The sequence below is a fragment of the Eptesicus fuscus genome, chromosome 11 (genome assembly GCF_027574615.1).
Source record: "Eptesicus fuscus isolate TK198812 chromosome 11, DD_ASM_mEF_20220401, whole genome shotgun sequence".
In the NCBI taxonomy this organism is placed as follows: domain Eukaryota; kingdom Metazoa; phylum Chordata; class Mammalia; order Chiroptera; family Vespertilionidae; genus Eptesicus; species Eptesicus fuscus.
Window position 1 is genome coordinate 57,944,143 of NC_072483.1, and position 26,622 is coordinate 57,970,764.

The window sequence follows — 26,622 nt, forward strand, 5'->3', positions numbered from 1 at the left end:
CCCGCATCTGGTGAGCAAGGCCTGTAAGTGAGGCACCTACCATCTGGGTTTGGTGTGAGCTTAGAAACACAGGGATGTGGGGAGAGGTGGCCCGCAGAGGAGAGGTGGAGACTCACTTCCCCTCCCAGCTGACCTGTCACATTGACTTTGGCTTTCCTGCCCCTCCCCAAATGCCTAGTCCAGTCTCCTTTCTACCTCAGAGCCAGTGTGGTAGTGATCTCATGGTGAGGGTGGTGCCGCCCCAGGTGCTCAGCCTCTTGATTCCAACGGCTCGGGTCACGAGTGCCTGAGTCCACTGACTGTCACAGCTCTGGGTCGCACCCTCACTTGCAAGTGGCCCAGTGGGCAAGTCCAGAGTGGGGAGTGCGCACACCACCCTGCAGGCTGCCCTGGGACACATGGATGCTGTGTGCTGACCCTGGGAGCCGGCCTTCAGAGGCAGCTTCCTGGTCCTGGGGTAGAGAGAGGCTGTCACTCAACCTGGATTGGAGGACTAGGTCCTGCTAAGGGAGTCTGCTTATCTCAGGTGTGGTGGGTCATTCCAGACCAGACAAGGTGCCCTGCCCCAGCCAGCATGGTGAGGGTGTGCTCGAGAGGAAAGGTGGCCGAGGCGGTGTTGTGAGAACCACAGACTGGCCCTTGGTTTCCAAGTTGTCTGGTCTCCCATCCCCACCTCTATCCCTGTAGAGGTGACTGGGCCCCTTTCAAGTTTTCCATCCAAATACCGGAGTTCCTAGAGAAGCCAACTAGTACCCCTTGCCCAGCCCTTCCCTGGGGAATGTCACTACTTCTCTGACCACCCCCTCCACGAAGTTTTCTATTTGGTTATTTCTCAGCTTGGCAATCTTTAGACTGAAATTCCTGAATAGACCAGAATTGCTTAACACAAGTCTCTGATATCAATTGTCTGTGAGTTCCCGTTAGCTCAAGCAGCCTCAAATGTGCCCATGTGTAGAAGTGATAAATTGGGGTAGGAAAGAACATTTGCTTCAGCTGAATAGGCTGGGTGGGTGACCCCAGATTAGATGGAGTCAACTGAGAAAGGAAGTGAGAAGGGAAGGTGCTGTCTTGCCTTTCTCCAGGACCATCCCCTACCTCCCTGGTCCCTGGAGTTCCTTCTATCTGCATGAGTTTTGGAGCCTTTCCTGTTGGCCAGTGTACTGCCCTCCCCTCCAAACCCCCCTGCCCTCTGGCATCTGCCCAAACCTCCTCCTCTTGTTTCTGTGATATCTAACCCCTTCCCCCAAAGATGGATTTTTAATTGTCCCAACAGGTGTTTGCACATCTGCACTTATTCCTAAATGTAGGTGCAGCCCCCTCTCCTACACTGCAGTTCTCACTGTGTGGCTGTTAGTCAGGCTCATGAGGTGACTGTGCCTGGAGCTCTCCTGCTGCCTCTGGTGCTGCTGCAGGAGCCCTGGGCGGGGTGGGGTGTGAGTGTCCATTTCCTCTTGTTGACTGTCTTCCATATCATATGTGTCCACAGTTACAATCCATCCCTTGGCCTTAACTTTGGAGTTTGGAGATTATATGCAAACATGTAAAGGCTCATGAATATGGATGACACTGGAATTTTATAAATTCTAAAATAAAACCCAAAACCAGATGCAGTGTGCTGAGGCTCGTTTTATCACACGTGTTCTCAGTCCATGGAACACTCGAGTGGTCACGGACATCCATACATAGGTCTCATCTTTGGTGCAATTCTCCCAGCTGGCATATAGTTCTCAACACCACATTAACCGACTGCCCTGCAGGGGCCATGGTGGTCACAGCTGGGTGGCTGCCTGTCCTTGGGCTCCTGACCTAGCTATCACTCAGCTCAGGATTCTGCCTGAATGATCTCCATCAGCAAACTGAGGTGACCCCAGGACTGGCTCTCAGCCTTCAGGCAGATGCTGTGGTTGGGTGGTGGTGGGGCCTCAGCAGATGAACCACCTGTCATACGTGGGAGGACAGGCATTGAGGATCAGAGCTACAGGGAGTGCACGTGGCAGCAGGATGGGCCCGTGACGCACCACCCCTGAAGCTCGGGGTCTGACTCTGGGTTCCTCTGCATTAGAGGCCAAGTGGTGGGTGGCCACTCTGGTTGGGAACGGGGTTAGGTGGGAGGGTCCATGCCAGGCACCAGGCCAATGATAGGCTGTCTTTACTGACATGCTGACTACAATGTGTGTGTTCAAGAAAACCTGAGTTACGACTCAAGCATTTTCTTATGTTCAATAAATTTAAAATTACAAAGTTTGAGAAAGCAATAAAGCAACCACTGGAAGAAAGTACTTGTGGATGTTGTGAGGACACTGCACAGTGAAGTCATGCGGCCTCACCACTGGGCTGCTCTGCTGCTCCAAGGACGATCCCTTTTCTCAAAGTGGATGAATGAGTGATGCCCAAAAGCAGTGCCAATGGCACCTTTGCTCACCTCATTCAGAAACGCTGCCTGCAGTGCACACAGTGCTGCCTGAGGCCAGAGCGGTGGCTTTTTAATGACACCACATTGGCAAGAATGCTGTTTAGAGAGGTATCGATTGGCCTTTCTGGGAGGAAGTTTGTGCATCTAGGAGTATGCCCTGAGGAAGTCAGTGGTGCGCCCAGTACTTCCGGAGGTTTATTCCAGCATGAATTATAAGGTACAGGTGGAGAGAACCACACACGCAGCAGGGAGCGCACAGCCAGGGAAAGCACCCGTGGTGGAGTCACGCAGGGGACAACGGTTACTGAGTTAATGGAAGGAGGATGTGGAAGGGGGTTCACAAGCTGGTCAGTGGACAAGGTCCAACTGTATGTACGATGGTGCTCCCAACTTCGGAGATGGTCATGTGTAAACACAGGAAACTCCAGTGTTTCACGGGTCAGGGAATAAAATTGAATCTTCTTCCAAACCTTCCCCAGCCTCAGGCTGTAGTCTGGGAGGGAGCTGGGCAGTACAGCTTTTTAGCCTCAGAGCCCACTGATAGTGACTGGGAATGAAAGGGGGCACCAGGTTCAAGAAATGGTGATAGAATCAGGAGCCCTTGGCTAGGAATGGGGAGTGGAGAAAGTGGGTGAGGGGTTGAGCTGACTCCAGGTTGTGACCTGGAACATAGGGTGCTGGGGGGCAGGCAGGACTCTGTAAACAGGTGGGCCTGGAGAGGGTTAATTCCATTATTCCAAGGACAGCAGGATCAAAACACTAGAGAGGACACAGGACCCAGAGTCCACTGCCTGGATTGGCAGATGAGTCATGTGAGGGCTGAAGGGCAAGTAGGAAGTGAGCAGGGAGAGGCAGTGGGGGCCGTGGGTGCAGGGGCCCAGGATGGCACGAAGTGGAGGGTTGAGGCCTGGAAGGGCCACAGCTCTAAGTAAAGATGTTGGGGAGTAGGCAGTGTGCCCAGAGGCGGGTAGGGGTGATGGGGGGAGCAAGTCTCAGAGGCGGAGCCTTTCTGCCCCTGGGGGAGTGTGAGGAGAGGATACTGGCTCGTGGGGCTGGGAGGGAGATGGTGGAGACATGCCCCAGCCCACCAGGTTCCCCTGCTATAGTCGCCTGGCTTTGGGTACTCCAAAGGGGTGGCCAGTGGGGGCTGCATCTCCAGGACGTAAGGCCTCTGCACTCCAGGTGGGTCTGACTCCAGGCCCCGCAGCCCCCAACATGATCCCTGTGACCTCAGAGGGAAGGGACTGGCGAGGCCCAGCTGGCTTCTGGTTGCCTAGGCTGTGGGCCCAGACTCTCCTCTGAGGCTGAGGGCTGGTCGTCCTTGGCTCCATTCGTCCCCGAGAGAGCCTGTGTCCAGGAGGGGTGGTCGAGGAGAGTGTGATTAAACTGACTGCACCCCGGCCTACTTGGCAGCAAGTACCTGGCTGGGGCCACTCCACAATGGGTGCATGAGGGCTGTGGGTGGGGGCTCACCTCGTTCTCAGCCAGCGCCTGCTTGGCCAGGTAGTACTCCCGCTTCACCTTGATCTGCACAGACTCAGGGATGTCAGGTACCAGGAGGTCGAGGACCCGGCCGATGGAGAACACCACATGCTGGGAGCAGGGGACAGGACCAGCAGTGGGAGAGGGCACACTACCCAATGGTAAAACAAGTGCCCAGAGTGGCCTTCATGGGCTCAGGTGTGGACACCTTCCCAGGTGTGGGTGAACTGAAAAGCAGCAATGTCATGGCCCCAGAGACCAGCCCTGGCCCCGTGGAGCTTCCCTGGGACACTACACGGTGTCCAGAGCATCCTGATGGCCACACAGCCCTGTGACAGGCTAGGCAGGGATTGCTCCCTTTCCAGATGGGGAAATGATGCAGAGAGGAACTGTGATTCGACCACAGTGACAGAGCGGTAAGACCAGGGCTCTATTCCTTTGGACACACCACCCCCCAAACCACATGGTGAGATTAGGCAAAGCATGAGGGTGGGGGAATCATGCTAAGGCCAAGAGTGGGAAGCCAACAGAGGGCCTGGGAGGTGCCCCAGCTACCTCAAACACAATGACAAAGGCCAGGCGGATAGCCAGAAGGTTCCAGTAAGTCCCGGAATAATGCCCATCGTCTTCCCTGAATGCCCGATACCTGCAGGAAATATGGGACTCGGTGTGGGGACCAGGGCAGATGACTTTTCGGCATCTCCACCTTTGGCCTCCCCGATGCTAAAATTCTGGGCTCACTTACCATGGAGGGTGCCTGAAGAGGGAAATATGCTCAAGCAGTGTTCTCGACAGCACTTTTAGCTCTTACTGTTATGGTCCCAAAGGGAAGGAGGAGCTGGGTTATCCCGTTCCCCCACTAGGCTAACCTGGGCCCACTACTGTAGCCACATAAGTTAATACCTCCCAAAAATGTGATTAACAAATGACTAAAACTGTTTCTGTGTGTTTTTAATAGTAAAATTAAAACTGTAGAACAATAGGATGGACTGATGGGTGCTCAATAGGTTGTGGTAAAGCACATGAAGATCCTTGTCACACACAAGGAAATGAGACAAAAATAAATTCCTTCAAGATTTGTTAGAAAAATGTATAGTTAAGATTGTATGCTAAAAATATAAGGGTAGTCCCTAAAATAATAAAAATATACAGCATCAGTTCCAAATGAGTGTCAACAACTGGGTGGAGATCCGCCTGGACGCGTGCATTTAAAAGGGAACTATAAGTTGACCCTTGAACAACACGACCTTCAACTGTAAGGGTCATATGCTCAGATTTTCCAAAAATTCAACCCGGGGTTGTTGGAGTGTCAGCTGTAACCGCCCCCTGACCCCCCCTAGCTCCCTACCCCGGGGGATGAGGAGGATGGGTACTCACAGTCCCCACCCCGTGTCCCCAGAGTCCTACAGCCGGTGGCTTGTTTAAGGCAGGAAGCGCAGGGCTCGGGCCCAACGGCTCTCTGGTCGCCCGGTCCTCAGGATTGGTCTCCTCTCCTGGGCACTCCCCTTCCAGCCAGCCCTCAGCCCTGTTCTGCCCGCCCCTCGCCTGGCGGCCTCACCTGCACGTGCGGTTGTGCGCGGTGGTGAAGGCCGGCGGGGCGCGCGCCAGTGTGAAGTTGACGAAGCCGCGCAGGTCACCGGCGCGGGTCCAACGGTAATAGGTGCGCGGCAGGAAATCGGAGGAGAAGGCCAGCAGCAAGGCCTGGGCGCCGGGCGGTCAGCGTGGACCGAACCCACTCAGCCCGGGGAGCCCCGCCCCTGGGAGCCCCGCCCCCGGGGAGCCCCGCCCGATACCTCCCTTACCTCCCCCCACCTAGCGCTCACGTTGCTGATGACCGCCAGGTGCGTGATGCCAGCCAGGATGGGGAACCAGATGCCCACATCCTGCGCGCGCTCGGCCACTGGGCGCCGGCGCTCGCACACGAACTTGCGCGCGTCCAGGCGGATCTCCACCCAGTTGTTGAGCAGCGCGAAGAGCGGCGCCAGCGGGCAGGCGGCCACGAAGATGGTGACGAAGCCGAACTGCAGCACTGTGGGCGCAGGTGTCACCGCAGGCCCCGTCCCCGCCCGCCTGCTTCTGCTCTGATTCATTTTGTAGACTTAGCACCAGGGCCCCTGCTCCCAGGAAGCCTCCCTGACTGCCCCTACTGCTCCACAGAACTGCACGAGGGCATGGGTCTCCCGGGGCTCCCTGAGGTCTGGGATTCTCTCTCCTCCCGGCTCGGCCTGCCCTGTGGGCTTCTGGCAGGAAAGGGAGATTTTAGGCCTGCCTTCTCCATTTACCCCTCTCAGGGAGCAGCTGGTTCCTCTGTAAAATACTAAGAAGAGCATTGGTGTCCAGTGGCCTAGGGCCACACAAGTCAAGCCCATTCACACATTATCATGAAAAAGCATGTGAACTGTCTGCTCCCTCTTATCCAGGGACCAATGCAACTACTATCACCCCTTTTGCTTTGGCTGCCAGGGAGCTCAGTGATGTGTTAACTCAGATGCAACCCTTTTCATTACAAATGTGCCATGATATCAGAGTAAGACCTTGGGCTGCTGGGACAAACATCCTGCCCCCCAAAAGTGCACTACCCCATGCAGGGAATGAGTGCAGGCACGGGCCACCACCTGGCCAGGGCACAGTTGAGGGTCTGGCAAAGAGTGTGGGCATCAAGAAAAGTTCTGGCCCTAGCTGGTTTGGCTCAGTGAATAGAGCATCAGCCTGCGGACTGAGGGGTCCTGGGTTCGATTCTGGCCAAGGGCACATGCCTGGGTTGTGGGCTCAATACCCAGTAGGGGGCGTGCAGGAGGCAGCCAGTCAATGATTCTCTCTCATCACTGATGTTTCTCTCTCTCTCTCTCCCTCTCCCTTCCTCTCTGAAATCAATAAAAATATATATTTTTAAAAAAAGAAAAGTTCTGGAATCAACTCCCATATGGGACTCCATTGGTCAGGGGACCTGAGGCCTGTCGCCTCCCAGGTGCAGCCTTGCTCCCAGGGGCAGTTGTCCCCACCCCTAGTGCCTGGTCTCCTGAGCACCCAGCTTCCTTCCTAGCTCCTACAGGAGGCTCAAGCAGATGCCTCCTGGGGTGGGGGATTAAGGCCACTCCAGGAGAGCCCCATCAACTGCCCAGTCCTCTTCACAACCTCTGTGCCCAGGGCGCTGTCCCTTCCCATCTCCAGTCTGCCTGTCTTGGACACTCCCCACAGCGATCCCCACAAGTCCTTTCTGGATCCTTTGTAGGCTTGGCTCCACTAGGGACCCTCTGTCCCCATCACATCATGTTTCAAGGGAGACAGAGGAATGGTGAGGCTGGAGGCCCCCAGGGGCACCTACCCATTTCGAGGTACTCATCAAATAGGCCCTCACAGGGCAGGAGCTCATAGTCTGCCTCCCAGGGCGTCTGGCTGGCAGCAGCTGAGGCCACCACCTTCCTCTTCTTGGAGCGAAGCCGGAACTTCTGCCACCAGCCCTTGAGCTTCCTGGAAGTGGAAACACCCAGGAAAATAGCTTTTGCTCCTCCAGCTGGTTGCTCTGCAGTTTGAAGGCAGCAGGGGGAGGTCTGGACCCTGGGACCGGCACAGCAGGCTGGCCAGGCCTTGCAGAACCCTCAAGAGCATCTGCCTCCTTCTGGGGGGTAGCCCCTCCCCCAGCTCCCCTGTAGGACCCCATTGTTCATGAAAGCTTTGGGGAGATGGATTCCTCCTGGGACATGCAAAGAGGTGCCAAGAGGTATGTCAAGGTGGAAGTGAGCAGATGAGGAAATCGCTGTGCCAATGAGGGCATGTGTGCTTGGTACTTTGTCATATGTAGGGGAATAAGTGTATGTGGCTTTATCAGCACTCATCCATCCCTATAAGCACCAACTACACCCCAAACTCATGATTTCCTAGAATTCAGCTGCATAGCACTGACTGCACCCAAAGAGAGACATGGGTTGGCCAAGGTCCCATAGCTACAGTTCGAGGGGCCCAGGGGAGTCCATGCTGTCTGTGGGAGATCAGGTGTGCAGGAGAGATGGCAAGATGTCCAGGTTGGGTCCAGCCTTGGGCAGTCATTGCAAGGGCTCTTGCCTGGGAGGGGGTCCCGTTCCAGTGGTGCCAGTGGGGGTGGCATTGGGGAGAAAGGACCCCAGTGGCAGGGAACCTGAGGCTGGGGGCCTCCCCTGGGTGCCCCCTCTGGTGCTGCCTTGGCTGGGAGTGCTGCAGAGTGTCCTGGCCACGGGGGCTACAGAAAGGATGGGCCTCCTCCCTCAACAAAACTGGCCAGGACCAAAGAACTCAATGTGCTGACACAGCAACCACAGGGTGAGGGTGTCAGAGAGCCCATGGGGCAGATGGCAGGGCAGATCCTCCCCTCCCCTGCAGGTGCAACAGCCAGGTCCAGGAGGGGCCCAGCTGGCTTCCCTCCACCTCTTTTCCAGGTTGGGACTGGGCTGGGGCTACTGCCCCAGACACTCCCAGTCCCAGGGCCCCTGGATGCTGCCCAGGGCAAGTGGGGGACTCACGGGACGAGAATCTCCTGCACGTTATTGATGATTTGCTTGCCCACCATGATGACCAGGAGCTCCTGTGCCAGCTCGATGAGACAGCCTCCTGCCGCACACTGCACAGCCAAGCTCCAGGTTAGTGCAGGGGAGGGGGTCTCCTCCCCACCCATCCTCCTCTAACCCTGAAAGGTGGCCCTTGCCATGTCCCTCCTCCCCTCCACATATGCCATGGGTTGCACAGACCCACCCCCCAGACCTCACCCAAGTCCCCACTGTCTCCCCAAGGTCCACCTGGGGGACAGTGCATGGGAATGACCAGGGCCACTGATGCATGGCACCCAGTTTTCCTTTGGAGACCCACACGGCGTGAGGCTGATGCTGGCCCTGTGGCTCCAGGGAGGACCCACTATGTAGCCTCAGCAATTCCAGCCAGTGAGAGGTGCACCCAAGGGCTTTTAGGGGGAGCTCCTGAGACAATATACCTTGCACAGGGGTAGCAAGCAAGAGGGCGTCGGCCTGTGCTGTTGGGATGTTGGCTCCCCCAGGGGTTGGGAGAACCTGAGCGAGCACAAGGCCAGTGCTAGGGAAGTAGGGCAGCATTGTTCAGACGCCTGCGCCCGGCCCCACCTGAGCCCACAGGGCCTGACCGGCGTCATTATAGGAGCCAACGGAAAGGAACTCTGTTTCTGTTAAGCCAGTGTGAGTTGGGAACTTATCCCACTGATGACCAAAAGCCCCCTGAGTTGGGGTCCCAGCTGCCCGGTCCCTGAAAAGCCCCTCCCCTCTCATGAGAAAATAGCGTATTCCTCGGGGTTGGCTGCTTTGCAGGCAGTGGGGTTGGGTCACAGCCCAGACCCCTGGGAAGGAGGGGGCCCTTCCGGTCAGAGAGGAGAGGGCCTTCCAGGTGAGGCACTCAGCAGAGCAGCGGGAGCCCCGCCGCCTGGCTCAGAGACCACCCGTGCACTGTTCCAGCTCCACCCAGGTGTGCCCTCAGCCAGTGAGGAGCCAGATGCCTGGGGACCTCAAGGGGCTTTCTTCGGTGTCTCTGAGGGGTGGGGCAGGGTCAAGCCCAGGTGCCCACAGTGGGCTCAGAGCCCTGTGAGAGTCACCAGCCTCCGTGTTCCCAGCGGAGCTCTGGGCAGTGGAAGTGTCACCCTTTCCCCACCCTGACCTGACCTGTGACTTGTGCATCAGGTCAGAGTGGGGAAAGGGTGACACATGAGGACACGACTGTGTTTTGTGGGCGCTGTTCCAGGTGGGAGTCAGAATGCTATGAAGAGCCTGCTGTGGGGGTCCCGGGGCAGCTGTGACTGTGAGGGGCGGGGGGGGGGGCAGAAAGAATCCCTGCAAATTAACATTCTGATGGAGTTTAGGGGGCAGGATCTGTGGGTGTCAGTCCCTACACACTTACCTCCTCGTTGCGAACCCCAAACAAGGTGTGGTAGCTGCCCGGGTACCCCACAAACCTAGAGGAAATGGAGGTCCAGAGGCCGCAAGTGAGGAGGTGCCATCAGCTGCCCCTCCCTCTCCCCCTACTATCTCCCTTGCTGCACACACCGGACCTGCAGGAACCTCAGGGTGGACCTGGAGCCCAGCTTTGCTCTGAGGCCCTGAGCCAGGACAGCTGCTGTCCCCACCAGGCCTCCTGGACTGTCACCCCCCCCCCTCCCTGAGCCTCTGGGGCCACATGGGTCGGGGCAGCGCAGGAGCAGGGCCCAGGGTGAGGTGAGGCCCGGGGAAGCGGTGCTGACCTGCCCTTGAAGAAGCCGATGTAGATGGGCGAGGAATAGAAGTTGACGAACTGGAAGATGAACACCTTGAGGGTGAAGGCGTCCTCAAACCTGGTCTGCGTCCGGTGCATTTCTGGGCAGAGAGGCTGGCTCAGTCCCCCACCGCCCAGCCCTGTAGCCACCTCACCCACGCAGGGAGTGAGCAAAGCCGCATTGCACAGAAACTCATTCAGGAAGGGGGCGAAGTGCAGCTTTCCTCAAGTTCTAATTTCCAAATCCTCCAAAAATGTTATGTTGGTAGAGGAAGAGCTGGCAGGTGACTAAACCACAGCAATGCTGAGGATGAAATGGCAGGGCACAGAGAGTAGCCAGAGGCCGAGCTGAGTGACAGTCTGAGGCTGGGGTGACCGTGCCTGGAAAGCTGTTGCTGAGACAGAGGTCGGGACATAAAATGTGAATTGGAGGGGACACCTGAGGCCGGAAACGGGATGCACATGCCCTGCTGTTGCAGGAACACTGTGGGGGCTCCCTGGGACACCTGCTCCCCCCCAAAAGCTCCCCCCAGGTGGACACTGAGCTCTCTGCCCACTCCTAGACCAGGGCGGCTAATGGACAATGTGTGGAATGAATGAACTGGTTCGTTGGCGTTTGTCTTTAGGAAATGGGAGAGTAGAAAGTGGGGGGAGAGGCAGGCAGTGGGGGCGGGCAGAGGGGGAGAAGGAAGGAGTTTACTGTGCAGCTACCTCTAGTTATCTCTCCGACACGGAGAAAGCAGGGGCACACAGGAGGGCCGGGGCTGGGCAGACTGTCCCAGGGGAGCTCAGCTGTGCACGGGGTGGGGGTGGGGTAAGGGCACCCCAGCTGCAGGGCAAGGCCTGGGTGCCCCAGAGGACCCTCCTGTCTCCACCCCCAGGTACCGTTCACAGTTGGGGGTGGGGCTCACATCCCATCTGTGCTAATTCAGACTTGAGGACCCTGTGATCTGCAGGGCAGCAGGGCTGGGATGGTCCTGAGTCGGCACTCAGCCTTGGCCACTCACCCCATCTTGTCAGGATGTGGGCCAAGGCCACATAGATCTTGGAGAGGACGAGGATGAAGATGAGGTTCACCACGGAGCCTGTGAGGCTGGCGATGCGAGAAGCCTGGGGACAGGTGGTGGGTCAGAGCTGGCGCCGGGGGTGGTCCCGAGCCATCCCCCACCCAGCAGGAGCGGGCAGTGGAGGCTCACCCAGGCCGCCAGGAGGGTGTTGTCCGACCTGGACACCAGGATGGCCATGATGGCGCGGTACAGGATGATGGACACGAGGCACATGACCACCACGGCCACCTATGGGGACCAAGTGCGTGAGCCCCCACGCCCAGGCCCGGGACGCCAGCGCCCTCGGGCCACAGCCCCCACCTATAGACCTGGCTGTGCTCCGAGCTTCTTCCAGTGGGTTGCTGGAGGCACAGGAAGGCAGGATGGGGGGCTGGGAGGGAGGGGGCTGGGAGGCCATTTAGAATTATAGGTGGGTGATATTTGGGTGTCAAGGGAGCCACTGTGCATTGTTCTTGGTCCCAGGTGCTGAGAATCAACCAACCAGCCCCCCACCCTGCTCTCCCACCGGCCAAAACTTGGGAATTCCTGCCATCTTGGAAGGAGAGGGGAAGGGAGGGTCAAGCTAGGAAGCCCCTTTGGCTGGAGGACCTCCCCCTGCCGGGATCCCCCCATGCTTGAAAGATGCCCCAAGCCCACATCTGTGGGGAAACATTCCGGGAGTCCCTGCCCACACACACTCACATCTTACAACCCAGACCCCTGGCCTGGCCCTGAGCTTGGCCCCTTCTCTGGAGCCCAGGCACACGGGGGCCTCTCCGCGGCAGCAAGTGTCCCATGGGTCCCAGGAGGAGGAGGGATAGCAGCCGCCCCAAGCAGCTCCGGAGGAAGGGGCGCGATGGGGAGGGGAGGATGGCGGGACCCTCACCATCATCAGCACCAGCACGGAGCCTGCCAGCACGCGACGCATGCGGCTCCTCTTGGGGAAGTAGGGTTCCTCCTCGCCGGTGATGGGGTTCAGGGCTGTCGTGGGGGCCGAGGCGGCAAACTGGGGCCGTGGCCTCTCCTGGAAGGGAGCCAACGCTCAGTGGCGGCCTCGTGGGCAGTGGCCACGGTCTGGGGCCCGACCCACCTCGATGTCCTCGTAGTCGAAGCAGCCCCAGCGGTAGGCCAGCGTGGCGCTCTTCCGCTTCCAGTACTCCAGGAGCAGCACCGCCCACAGGGCCATGAACACGCTGAAGAAGACGGTGCCGCCGTGGTCGAAGAGCCTGCCGGCCTGCGGGCGGGGCGCGTGGTTCACACTCGCTTCCACTGCTGGCCCCTCTGTGCCTCAGTTTCCCCCTTGAGCAATGGATCGTCTTTTGGAAGCAGGTGACTAGTTTCCCGGCATGGGGCAGCAGGCAGTGGGATGTTGCCCCAGGGTGGCCACACCTGAGTCTCCCCCATGACGACTTAGGTGATTTAGATGGGATTCTGGACTTTCCGAGCTGTTGATATTTGGGAGATTTTTGGACTTAGAGTTAATGCTGTGATGAGTTTAGAACTTTGGGGGTGTTGGGTTGGAGTGACTGTATTTTGCACATGGGACGAACCTGAAGTTTGGGGGCCAGAGGGTGGACTGTAGTGGATTGGATTGTGGCCCCCACCTGGAACCTAAGAAGGTAAGCTCATTTGGAACAAGGGCCTTTGTGTGTGTCATTAAGGTGGGGGTCTCTACATGCAAGTACCCTGGTTTAGGGGCCCCTGAGCCCAGTGACAAATCCTTATGACAGAAGAGAAGGGGGATAGACACACGTGCCCAGAGGGAAAGGCCGCGTGAACATAGAGGCAGAAATTGGGGTGGTGCAGCCACCAGAAGTAGGAGCAAGGCAGGGAACAGTCTCCAGGGGAAGCCAGCCTTGCTAACACCCGGAGTTTGGACTTCTGGCCTCTGAGCTGTGGGAAAATAATTCCTGTTGTTTCAAGAACAGGACTTGGTTAGAGCAGCCCTAGGAAATGGTACAGACTGATACTCAGGTGTGTGTCAAAGCTGTGTCTGGTCTGGGGCCCGACAGTGCACCAAGAGCTCCAAGCCCAGTGTGCGGGGGATGCAGGTGCGGCCACAAAGAAAAGCTAACACACCCACAGTGTGCTGGGCTGCTGGGGGGGCACACCGGGCCCAAGGACTCCAAGGAGCTACCTGCCCCCACCTCTTAGGCTGGGGGCTCTGCTCAGCTGTGCCTGCCTTGGGGGTCCTCTGGTTCACCTTGGTCAGTTACAGACAATAACAGCCATAATAGCAAGGGCCCACCTATGCGCACCAACTGTCGCAGGCACTCCGCCAAGGGGGGCACCAGTCACAGCCCCACGCCAGGAGCAGACAGCACCACAGAGCTGGGGTCACAGGTGGGGCAGGACCAGGACCCAGGGAGCTCTCTTCCTCCCTTCGTCCACCCTTCCTCGTACCTGGACCAGGGCGCAGGCGCTGGAGAGCAGCCAGAAGGGGCAGTTGAGGCAGAGTGGGCACATCTGGAAGCTATCGGCGCTGCTGCACAGCTCCTGCCTTCAGAGTGGAAGGGGGTGCTGGAGCGTGGGGACCCCTTCCCACCAGGTCTGCCCCTTGTCCTCTTCCTCCCGCCACTGCCCTGGCCAGGTCCAGCATTTCTTTAAAATATATGCAATGATAATTTTTGAGATAACTTTTTGAAATTTCAGCTCCATAATAAAGTAAAATTCAAGCCCTGTCTTTTGTTTATTAAAAGAAAAGCTTACACTATTCCAAGAAACAAGGGTACCAACACCATTAGTCTGGGAGCACACCTGTCCACCGTGTCATTCTAGGGCACACCTGTCCACCTGTGTCATTCTAGGGCACACCTATCAGTGTGGGAACACACCTGTCCACCTGTGTCAGCCTGAGGTCACACCTGTCCGATGGTCAGTCTCTGGAGCACCCCTATCTACCTGTCATCCTTCCAGTCAGATCCATTGGGCCCTCTGACATCCATGAAGGCAGGGAGGTGTTCATGTTCACCTCTATCCCCAGCTCTGCACAGGGCATGTAGGCCCCCCCCCCCCCTCCCTGGAGACACAGGGTGAGGCCTGGGAGCTGAGGGGAGAGGGCACTTACGTGGGTGTGTCTGAGAATACCATGAAACAGCCCACCAGGAATACCAGCGTGCCCACCACGGCCGCTGGCAGGAGCCAGCCTGTGTAGAACCCTGCAGAGGGGAGCCAGGTAGGGGCCCCAGGAGCCAGCTGTCAGCAACCATGATGGGCCTGTGCACCCAGCGCTGGGCTGAGTGCCGGGTGGGGGTCTGCACAGACACAGTTGTCCCCCAGAGACCCACATCCAACCAGCAGGGTTTGAGGCCACCTGGGAGGCAGTTGTGGGGGGGGGGGACGGTCCTCAGAGGTTCCCCCGGCAGCCCCTTTGTCCTAGCCTCTGTCCTGGGCTCTGCAGCCCCCACCATATGACCAAGACCTCATGGGCCGGGTCTGGCGGCTGGAGTGGGGAGGCCCACCTGCAGGAGGGGGTTCCCAGCCCCTCACTGGGGTGTTAAGAGCGTCCTGGGCCAGTGGCTGTGTTGGCCTAGGAGGGATCAGCTCGCTGGCAGCCCAGCCCCTGTGCTCGCTCCCCTCTTGGAGACTATTACCCTGAAGACCAAAGTCGGGGGCCCAGGAGGCCCCAAGGGGCAGTGGGCGGGACTTACCCAGCCAGGCGAAGTAGAGGGCCACCTTCTCCCCGAAGTACCTGCGCACGTGGTCCAGAGGCTGGTACCTGTGCCACTTGCGCCAGCGGGCCCAGTACTGGAACAGGACCTGCCGCTGGTTGAGGCCAGGGGCCCACAGGCCCTCAGGGGGTGCTGTGAAGGGGCCCTGGGGACCAGAAGCCAGTGGGCGGGACTCAGGCTGGTCTGGGCATCTTACCGGGCCCTATTCTAAGTGTGGGCCTTCAGCGCTGGGCAAGGCCACGTGCCTGGTGTCCCGGACGCAGGGTTGCTGCTTGAGGACGACAGTTATGTTTGGGTCCTGGGGGACGGAGGGGGGGAGTCTAGGAAGGCCTCTCTGGGAGGGGCATCTGAGCTGGGCACCTCGGCCTCCTGGGGATCCCGCAGTCTGCGTCCAGGAGGAGCTGCGGCTGTGGTCCAGGATGGATTGGCATCTCTGGGTGGGCTTCTGCAGCGGGGGCTGTGCTATCCCCTGAGCACCGGGCAAGTGAGGCCGGCTGTGCCAGGCGCTGTGCGTCCTATGCTCTGGCCAGAGGTGGGAAGAGGGATGCCCCACAGCCAACGTGGAGCTGGCCATTCCGCTGCGTGTCCTCAGGTGGCCCCTCGGTGCCTCACACAGCAGCTGCAGGCCTGACCCTGCCCTCCACCCTGCTGCCCCTTCCTGCAGCTCTGGATTTGGTGGGCAGCTGCGGGGGGGGGGGGGGGGGGCGGTGTTTTGTGGGCAGCTGCGGGGGGTGAGGGGCATGAACAGCTTCCAGACCACGGTGGGCATTTTGTCAGGACGATGGTGAGCGCCCCTTCACTGTTCAGTTTACCCAGATTTGGGGAGCACAGGGGACCTCACTGTCTTCCCCATGAAGGTGGGGCTGTTGGGCATGTTGTGTGCCGAGAGGGCAGAGCCTGGCTGCCCAGGGCCTTGAACAGCAGCTGGCCTGGTCACACTGCAGGCTGCCTGTCTGGCAACAGCTGCCCACACAGGGCAAGACCCCCTCGTCTAGGAACTCGCCCCGTGCCTGAGTCTGAGACCCCCACCACAGCCTCTCCCGCCCCCAGGTCTCACCTCGTGCAGAGGGAAGGCCGCCCTGAAGACGCCCTGGGACAGCAGCTGGTCGATCCCAAACAGACCTTTCTTCTCATGGCCGTAGCGGGTCTTGGCCAGGATCTCAAACAGCTGGGGGTGGAGGGGGAGGGCACTGGTCACCTGTCATGTGATGGCAGGGTGGGGACATCCTGGCCCTCCCATCTCAGGGCTGAGCCCACGGACAGCCTCCCACAGCCTCTGGTGACAAATGAAGAGAATACTTTGTGCGCCCAGATCTTCCTCCTGTTGCCGGCTCATACAACCACCCCCTGAGGTGGACGGTCATTCTCCACTGTACAATCAATCACAAGACCTGGGCCAGAATGGTGGGCGCACAGGAGTCGGGCTTGGATTTGACCCCAGGTCCTGGCTGTGCACAGCCAGCCCTGGACCCTGCTCTGGGCAGGGCCAGCCTCCAGTTGGACGGCTGTGTCAGGCGTGGGCTCTGCCCCTTTGGTGGCCAGCAGGGGGCGGCCCCAGGCAGGCCTGTCCAAAGCCTCTTCCTGTCACAGACCCTGGAGTGGCCTGGCTCAGCCCACCCTTCTCAGGCTCGATACTCTGACCCTCGGCTCTCTTCCTCACTGACCAGCAGGACCCACATCCACCTGGGTCAGTAGCCGTGGCTGTCTGTCCCACAAGTCCATAACCAGATATCCATTCTGAGCCCCGGGGCTCCCGCGGGGGCACTGACAGGGCCCCAACTGAGTTCAGTGAGGGGGCACCCCTAAGTATCCAGCCCCCAGCCCCGGCCTCAGTGCTCCCGTCACAGGAGAGCTTTCCTGTGTCCAGACCTCAGGCTCCTTGGAGCCGGGTCAGGGTGTGGGGACTGCAGTGGGGACGCCCACTCACGATCTGGTGCCTGTTGGTGCAGGTGAAGAAGGTGTCCTGGTTGTCACTCCTGAGGAACCTGTGGGCATGTGGAAAATGCAGAAGAGTCCACAAAGGCAGGGACACACACACACACACACACACACACACACACACACACAGACCACACTTTCTCCTCGCACACTGGGGAACAGCCACCATCCCCTTCCCACCCCCACCCCACCCCACCCCTCACCCCCCACGCAGGATCAAGTCCCATTTTTGTCTTTTCCTTTCTGGAGGAGGAGGTCACAGGACATTGTCCAGAAGTCACAGAAATCCTCCATCCGGGACAGTGGCTGGCAGAGGGCAGGGCAGTGTGGGAGCCCCAGGCTCACAAGGAGCCCCGTGGCTTCCCTGTGCATCGGAGCACCAGACATAGGTGTGCCCTGTGACACGCACACAGGAGAGGTGCCACCAGCAGCCAGTGTGGACTGACCACGACCGTCTTCTGCCTCGTTTGTGAGAGGAGGGCCTCCAGCCGCCTGGGCCTGGCAGACCCTGCCACCCACCGTGGACGTGTCATTGAGTAGGAAATGGGCCGTGTGTCCAGCAACTGAGGTTTGGGGAACGTTTGTCCGCAGCACAACCTGCCTGTCCTGACAGAAGTGGCCCACCTGCCACTCACGCTCCCTGGTTAAAAAGCTCCAGAAAGGAGAAGGTTTGGGAGAGCATGGAGGCTTAGTTCTGTCACTCGGTGACCTCTCATGCACGCATCCCTGGCTGTGTCCCCCAGCCCTGGCCACCGTGTGAAGCTGCCCCGCGGGCCCAGCAGGGCCACTGTCTCTTACCTCGACAGCTTGCTCACTTTGAACTGGCAGGAGTAACACTCGGGGGGCACATCGGGCACGTCCTCCAGCAGGACATTGGGGATGCCCAGCCACCGCAGCAGGCTGGCCGACCAGTTGCAGGCCTGATTGGGCAGCTCCTGGAAAGGATCATCGCTTGTTCCTCCCACCCCTGAGCATGATGCCACGCGGCGGGGTGAGGTGTGTAGATTTGCAAACTGAGCAACAGCGAAAGGGCTCATCAGGGAGCGGGCAAGCCCCTTCCGGTCTCGGGCCTGGGTGCTAGGGGCTCAGCTGGTCCAGCTGAGGCCCAGATTTCAAGGCAGGGAGGTTTAGACGGTCACGTGTCCCTTTGTCTACCAAATGCCATGATGGTCAAAGGGAGCCAGAGTAGGTGGCAGAGCAGCCCCCAGGCACATCATCCGGAGGTCACCCGCTGCCTCTCCACACTGTGTCCCCAGGCTGCCCCTCCCCTCCTGCAGTGGTCCTCAATGGGCAGCCTGGTGGGGGTCGGGAGCTGGCGGGCCCAGGTGGTCAGACTAGGCCATGGTTGCTGCACACACTGCCCACGCCTCCCTACCCGCCCAGAGCAGCCATGGTTGTGGGGTCTGACCGCCCCACCCTGTCTGCCTAATAAGGCTTCCTGGAGAACAGTGTGATGGCAGCTACGAGGGACCTTTGAGGACAAAATGGGGAGCCTCAGGTTGTCAGCAATGGACAGTGCTCCCAGCACATGGGGTGCAGTCATGAGTAACCCTGGCTTGGGGGGACCTCCAGGCCTTCTCTGCATGTCATGCACTCCGGGTACCTGCAGGGGCAGCTTCAGGCGAAGGTCTTCCGCGTAGTAGCAGAGCACGGCCCAGGGGGCGCTGAGGAGGATGTAGTGCACTGCGCTGTCCTCGTCCTGGACATGATGCTGCGGGGACCGGGGCTCTGTCAGAGCCTGAGGGTGCGCTGTGTACATGTTTGCAACATGCATACATGTACACGTGTACACACATGTGCATGTTTATATGGGTGCACGCGTGGATAAATATTTGTACACAGTGTGTGCGCGTGCGTGTGCACACATGTGACTATTTCTACATGTGCACATGTGTGCGTGCATGTGTGTATGGGTGTGTGCCCGTGTGTGTGTACATTCACACTTTTAGGAAAAGACAGATGTTTCTGTAACCATGTTAACAACCAACCAGCCATGGTTTTAAACCTATTTGGTAAGTGACAGCGCTTCTGAAAGCCAAGCACAGGGTGCCTGCCCCTGGCTGGAGATCAGGCATCAGCGACAGACAGAGGACACCAGACTATTAGGGCCAATGCCAGCCATACCCGCTGTGACGAGCAAACCCTCCCCAAGGCCTGGGCTCAGAGTACTGCCCAAGCAGCCCTGCTCCCCTGACTCAAGCAGGCAGTAACTTCAGCACAGCAGTCACCAGCAGGTGCTTTACAGTGGCCTGGCCGCCACTGCACCAGTGATGCAGGCGGGTCTCACAGGCATGACGTCAGGAAGAGTCACACTGAGCACAGCTCCATCTTATCAAGTTCAAACAGAAACAAAGCTGCACTGTTTATCAACATAAAATGTGCTCAAATGGTAAAGACACACAAGAACAAGGTTAACATGAAGCTCAGGATTGATTACTCTGGGGCTGGGGAAGACAGACACTGGACAGCAGAGCCTGCTCTTGGGGTCAGAAAGCAGGTCAGACAATGCAGGAGACATGCAGAGGGACCAGGGATGGGGGCAATGATGAGATGGAACCAGAGTTCTGCACCCTAATCCCCACGGCTCCAAGCCCCCCTCACTGCCTGCCTGCCCCCACTGCACACCAGCACCACACAGCTCCTTCCTGCTTTCTCATACTCCCTGCAATTGCAGTGGGACCAACTATTGTACCTGACATCATACCTGTGAAAGGCCTGATGCATACCTTTAAGCACACAAGAGTTATAATTACACAAGAATTGTAATTACAAATGTCACCCTTAGACAGAAGCCCTAATGTTGGAGGTGAGACAGGTGAAGGGAGAAGATGGCTCCTGAGTTTTCTGGTGAATCTGAAGGGCTCTGGCTTCTGTGAGTGAGCTTGTGTGCTATGATGGGTTGATATTTTACCTGAGGGGAGGGCCATCCAGTACCACTCTGGGCTTGATTTGTTGTCATGCCCCAAGCCTAGTGGGTGCAGAGCCTAGGGCCCTGCCCACAACCAACCCCTGTACCTGGTCCACATGCAGGCCAGCCGTACGAAGGTTATCCAGGAAGGTCTCCCGCCAGGCCATGTGTGTGTGTCTCTTGTCCTGGGTGGCACTGTCCTGCTGCTGACCCAGCCTCAGGTCTTCCTCCCAAACAAGGACAAAGTCTGCTGGGAACCAACAGGGACAGAAGCAGGGAGGACAGGCTAACCCAGGGATGCCAGTCTCCCAGCTGGGACACCCGGGGACTGGGTGGGAAGTAGGAGTCAAGCACTTGGACGCTTGGCCTAACCCCTCTATACAAGAGGACGTGGTCATGGTCAAAGGGCCCAACACATATGATCTGAGAATCAGAGAGAGAGAGGGTAGGAAGAAGCACTTTTTAAAGAAAAATGGTCAAGAATTTTTAAATCTGATCGGAAAAAAATCAATACAAAGAATAAAAAATCTCAGTGAGCCCCAAGCAGGATAAAGAAACTCCAGCTAGAAACAATCAAAGTCTGGGGAATGAAGTCCAGCACGCCTGCTCTACAGGAAACACAGGAGGAAGTCCTTGAGGCCAAAGGTGATACTCTCAGATGGAAATGCAGATGAGCAAAAAGAATGAATACACTGCAAAGGATAAACAGTTTAATGTGAAAGCAAAACGACCTATTTACAGAGGACATGATCTTATATATAGATATTCCAAAGGAAGTCACTACAGAAACTATTAGAACTAATACCAGTTTTGAGAAGGTTGTTAGATACAAAATCAACATATAAATTTCAACTGTAGCCCTGGCCAGTGTGGCTCAGTTGTTTGGAGTGTTGTCTATGCACTGAACTGCCATGGTGTGATTCCTGGTCAGCACACATACCCAGGTTGTGGGTTCAATCTCCAGTAAGGATGCATATGGGAGGCAACTGATCAATGTTTCTCTCTCACATCTATGCTTTTTTCTCTCTCTCCCTCTCCCTTCCTCTCTAAAATAAATTTTAAAAAATCAATTTCCATATATTAGTAATAAACAAGTCAAAAATGAAATGAAGAAAATTCCATTTACAACAACAATTCATATACAACAGCACCAAAAAGGAATAAATTTTAAAAATGTGCAAGAATTATACATTGAGAGCTACCTAATGCTGTTGAAATACATTGAAGAAGAGCTAAATAAATGTGAAGCATCCCTTGTGCATGAGTTGCATGTGAAGAAGACAACCTGGCCAGGATAGCAAACTGATTTACAGACTTAATTCCTATCAAACCCACAGCTGGCTTTTTATCCCCCCAGAAATTGACAAGTTTAAAATATCTGTGGAAACACATGAGATCCAGAATATTGAAAAAGAACAGAGTTGGCCTCACCGGTATTGCTCAGTGGTTGAGCATCGACCCATGAACCAAGTGGTCACAGTTCGACTCTCAGTCAGAGCACATGCCTTGGTTGTGGGCTTCATCCCCAGTGTAGGGCATGCAGGAAGCAGCTGATCAATGATTCACTCTCATCACTGATGTTTCTATCTCTCTCTCTCCCTTCCTCTCTCTAAAAATAAACAAACAAACAAATAAATAAAAACATATTTTAAAAAAGAACAGTGGTACTACTCATGTTTTTTAAATTTTAGAACTCACTACAAAGTTAGAATAATCAAGACACTATGGTACTGGCATAAGGATAGAGATATAGATGTAGTTCAATAAAATCTATTTGAGATTCTGAAAATAAACCCATATATGTATGGTCAATTTTTTACAAAAGGGCCAACAATTCAATGGGAAAAGAACAATGATTTTAACAAATGGTGCCAGCACAAGTGGACAGACACACGTAAGGAAAGAATTTGGTCCCCATTTCACACCGTACACAAGAATTAACTCAGAGTAGAGTTAAGATCATAAGATAAAGATCACAGAACTAAGGATAAGAATGAAAATGGCCTGGCTGGCGTGGCTCAGTGATTGAGTGTTGACCCATGAACCAGGAGGTCACAGTTCGATTCCCAGTCAGGGCACATGCCTGGGTTACGGGCTCAATCCCAAGTAGGGGGTGTGCAGGAGGCAGCCAATCAGTGCTTCTCTCTCATCGTTGATGTTTCTATCTCTTCCTCTCCTTTCCTCTCTGAAACCAATAAAAATATATTTTAAAAAGAATGAAAATGATAAGACTCAGGAGAAAATATAGAGATAAATAAATCTTCATGACCTGGATTCTTAGATATGACACCAAAAGCACAGAAATGAAAGAGAATATCAATAAGATGGACTTTGTCAAAATGAACAACCTATATGCTTCAAAGGACACTGGCAGGAAAGTAAAAAGGCACCCCATAGAATGGAAGAAAAACATACATGTAAATATTGTATCTGATAAGGGTCTTGTATCCAGAACACATAAAGAACTTTTACAACCTAATAAAAAGATAAGTAACCCAATTTTAAAATGGGCAAAGATTTTGAATAGACATTTCTCTAAAGAAGATACACAAATGGCCAATAAGCCTATGAAGAGATGCTCAACATCAGGAGTCATTAGGAAATTACAAACACGAGCCACATAGAGATGCCACTTCACACCCACGGGGATGACTGTCATCAAGACAGACAGTAAGTGCTGGACAGGACGTGGAGAAACGGGAAGCCTGTACATGGCTGACGGCTTGTAAAATGGTGCTGTCACTTTGTAAAACAGTTTGGCAGCTCTTGAAAATGTTAAACATTGAAATGCCATGTGATCTGGCAATTCCACTCAAAGATGAACACTTACGACTACGCAAAATCGTGTTCGTGAATGTCCACCAAGACGTTATCACAATAGCCCCCTCACCCCCCAAATGGAAACAACCTAAATGTTCATCATCAATTCTTTTGGGTCTCTCCAGAAGTGGGGTTGCTGGGCCACATGGTAACTCTATGTTTAATTTTTTGAGGAATCTCCATACTGTACCCCACAGTGGCTGCACCATTTCACATTCCCACTAGCAGTGCACAGGGTTCCAATGTATCTGCATCCTTATCAACACTTGGTATTTCCTGTTTTTGTCGTTGTTGTTGTAAGTGGGTGGGGGGTGAGGGCATCTACTATTAACAAGGATCGTTGCTGCATGGAGGGCAGGGTCAGGTAGGTGAGCCCAGTGGGATGCAGTCCTCTCAGAAATGATGGCGGTTTGGGGCAGACAGGAGGCGTGGGGCGGGGAGAGGTGAGGAGTTGGTGGAAAAGCTATGGGGCACAACAGATAAGAATCTGAGGTGAGCCCTGGCTGGTGTTTTTTGGGCGTTGTCCTGTGCACCAAAAGGTTGCTGGTTCGATTCCTGGTCAGGCACATGCCCCGGTTGTGGGCTTGATCCCCATTGTGAATGTGCAGGAGGCAGCTGATCGATGATGTTCTGCTCTCACATCGATGTTTCTCTCTCTCCTCTCCCTTCCTCTCTCTCTAAAAATCAATTAAAAAATAAAAAGAATCTGAGGTGACTCCAAGCTGTCCTGAGGCCAGAGCCGGAGGGAGATAGGCCCCCCTCTGCCCTCCAGAGCTCTCTCAGCTCCAGCCCCTCAGTAGGAACCCCCCTTTTCTGCTGTGCCCCCAGACTGTGTTCTGCTCACCATGGGGCCCTCACTCCATTTCTCAGCACAGCAATTGGCACCAGAGCTGGCTCAGGAGATAGTGTTGGGGTGGGGAGGGGCAGCCTGGTCACAGAGGATGGTGATTCAGACCTGCTGTCCTTTTGCTACCATCTGGGGGTGCCCATCTGTGTTCCCACCCCCAGGACCAACACAGGAACAGCTGGCAGATACTGGGAAGGGCTCACCGATCTGGGGCTTGGCAGGGCTCCCCGCCCTGCAAGTGGCCGCCTGGTGTCCATCGGGCTGGAAGGAAAGCACCTCACGGTGAGAACACACCCCCACCCTGCCCTAGACCACCCAGGAACACGGAAGGCCAAATGGGTGTGGGCAGGGGGCTCACAGGCACATCCAGCATGAGCAGTCCCACGTCCTTCCTGCCCTCCTGGCCTCTGTGCAGTGGGCAAGGGTCAAGTTTGCAGGCAGCATGGCCAGTACCCAGGCTGCCCACCCTGCTGGCTCCAGGGGCTGGAGGGGGTTGGGCTGCCCTGTAGGTGGCCCTGTGGATGGCCAGAGTGGTCATGCGCCCAGAGGGTGGAATCCTGTTCTGGGTGAATGAGGCCTTGTGTGTTCCCCATCCCCAGACACTATTGTGGGGCAGCAGGAAGGGGCCCTGTGTCTGCTCTCAGCTGTGGGGGCGGGATGGGCAGCACCCGGAGGCAGACATGAAGCCCAGGAGGACCAGGAATTCTCCCGACAGCCTCACTCAGGGTGTCTGTGCCCCCCAGGGCCAGGAATGGGAGCCCTATGTCCCCCTCTCTCCCCTCCATGCTGATGGGATCTGACCCTGCCCCCTCTTACGCCTGAGTGGCCTCATCTAGTCATCCCAGGGCGTTTCCACACATCCCTCAGGGTCAGTGAGGCAGGCAGTGACCTAACTGTGACACCTCCCTCTTCCCAGGCAGCGTGGGGACACTGGAGGTCCATGCAACAGGTGAGGGCTTGGGGTCTCCAGGAAGCATCCACCCCAGGGTTTCGGGGCCAGCGCAGGCCATTGTCCCCAGAGTCTCTGTGTCCATTCCGGGTGTGGGGTGGGACACAGAGACCCTCCAGTATCCACCTTAGACCAGGGCCTGAAGCCCAGGGCGGGGAGCCGAAGGGCTGTGCTGGGCCTCCTGTTCCCGAGGTCCCTGGTGATGGAGAGTTACCTGTGAGGTGTTGGCTGTGCTTCCGTAAGAGTCCCCCTTCTCCATCCCCGGGGCCATGTCGATCAGGACAGTACTGTCCTCCTCTGGGGCCCGCCTCCGCAGCATTCCGCTCCTGCACTCGTCAGGACCAGGGTGGGCGCCAGAGTAAAGAGGGGCACATGAGGTGTGGCTGCACCACCGCACACCCCTCAGACCCCCTGACAGGTGAGAACAGGGCCCAGGGGCTGCAGGCAGGGCCAGGCCAGGCTGAGCTGCCTGACCTGGGACCACATGAAGACCCCAGAACTGGGCGAGGGAGCTACCTGTCTGTCTGTCTGATGAGTACCCACCTCTCCCTCAGCCCTGCATGTGGGCTCAGAGCATGGGTACCCCTCTTCCTTCTGTTCGCCTGTGGGGGACAGATGATACCCTTTAACAGAGAGAGAGACAGGACCTTGGCTCCTCCTCGGGGTCCTGGGTCTGGTCATGCTGAGTCTGCATTCTCCCCTCTTCCCCCCTCTGCGTCCCTTTGTGGGGAGGACAGTCACCACGGTTCCAGTTGATGGGTTGGCAAAGTTGGGCAAAGAGTGAGAGAAGCCCTGTGGCCCGGAGGGGGACTGGAGTTGAGCCAGGGCTGGTGGTTCACACCAGCAGAACCAGTGTGGCCCTGAGTGGCATCACCAGGGTCACTGAGCTGGGAGGCTATGTAGGTGGAGGAGATACGGGAGGCCAGAGGGGACAGGGGACAGTTCATCTAGTCCAGATAAACTGAGGCCAGAGGGGCAGACGTGGTGCCCACACCTCCCGACCCTGCCAGGTTACAGATGCCCCCGAGCCAGTGTGGGTGTGGGGCGTTCCTACTGTTGTGAGCAAGTGAGGAGGGGCCTCCTCAGTGCTCTGTTCTGGAGACAGAACAGAGGATGCCCCAAGCAAAAGGCCAGGAGTGACCTGTTCTGTGGTGGGTTCATTGGACGGGTGGGAAAACTGAGTTCCCTAGAGTTGGGGTACCCTGCACAAAGCCACACTGAGCACCTGGTCCTTCTCATGACCCCCAGCCCTGTGCCAGGTCTTGGGGTGCCAGCATCCCTGGAGAATCCACCCCTTGGATCCCTGATGGGTTGGGGTGCTCACCAGCCTCCCTAGAGTCCATCTGCCCACCTTCCTCCCTGTGCCCATGCGATGTCAAACAGTCCCCACCTGGCACAATGGCTTCTTCCAGAAGAGGCCTCGGAGGTCATGGACCACTTCCAGCAAGAGCCTGGTCCGAGCAGCGAGTCTGGGCTGGCCCCTGGGGAGGACTAGGTGGGACCCTGTGCTGGTAGGCCTGCGCAGGCAGTGACGGCCACTCTGGTGTCCTCACTGAACTCAGCAAATGGGCAGGCAGGAGAGGTGCCTGGCACGGGGTTGGGCAAGGTCTCCCAGCTCCCGGACCCAGGACCTGCCTCTGTTTGCAAATGGGGTGTGCACTCAGATCTGCAAACAGGCAGCGCATTTTCCTAGAGCCTGCACACCCGCATGCAAATGCTGCCGTCTGCTTTCTGCCCTATTTGCTTAGGGAGCTCAGTGCCCACCAGCTGCTGGTGTGGAAGGTAAGGGAGGGGTGGAATTCAGCTGGATGGCCACAGGTGGGCTCGTGCCATCCTCACCCTGTGCTGTGCCCATGGGGACATCAGGGGACCCAGGTTGCAGAACCAGCTCTACTTCCTGGGTGTCAGGGCCCACCTGTAAGAGGGGGTCCCAGCCCTCCTTCCTGTGGCCCTGAGCCTGTCTCCTGGGAGCCCACTCCCTCGTCCTCACAGCCTTCCCCGCCAGGGTCACTGAGCTGGGAGGCTATGTGGGTGGAGGAGAACGGGAGGCCAGAGGGCTGCTGTGCTGCGTGCTCTCCTCTGCCTTTTGAAACCCCTGAATCTGACCCTCGCCTAGGTAGGAGTCGTGCCGGATTCCTGCACCCTTTCCAGAGAGCCCTTGAATGGAGAGTCAGACCCCTGTGGCCGGGCTCTTTCCCTTGTGCCCAGCAGAGCCTGGATGGCAGCTGGGATGCCCTGGGCCTGAGAGCAGTGGCACTGAGGTATCTGTCAGGGTCAAGCTTTCTGCACACAGACCCTGAGGTGGAAT

General features: G+C 56.9%; 1 protein-coding gene across 1 annotated transcript; it reads right to left on the reverse strand.

The window, feature by feature from the left end:
* Nucleotides 1-1,608: 1,608 nt before the first annotated feature.
* ANO7 (anoctamin 7) lies at nt 1,609-24,640 on the reverse strand. The gene is made up of 23 exons (XM_028140831.2): nt 24,529-24,640; nt 23,569-23,626; nt 19,806-19,948; nt 18,394-18,501; nt 17,589-17,725; nt 16,780-16,837; nt 15,910-16,020; nt 14,832-14,997; nt 14,249-14,339; nt 13,585-13,681; nt 12,272-12,415; nt 12,068-12,205; nt 11,332-11,430; nt 11,143-11,245; nt 10,125-10,236; nt 9,785-9,839; nt 8,392-8,489; nt 7,221-7,366; nt 5,719-5,924; nt 5,454-5,596; nt 4,451-4,541; nt 3,887-4,006; nt 1,609-3,760 (listed from the first exon to the last, which is right to left on the reverse strand). Exons 1-23 carry the CDS (start codon nt 24,631-24,633, stop codon nt 3,644-3,646), a joined length of 2,646 nt encoding a protein of 881 aa, XP_027996632.2. The 5' UTR covers nt 24,634-24,640; the 3' UTR covers nt 1,609-3,643.
* Nucleotides 24,641-26,622: the final 1,982 nt, after the last annotated feature.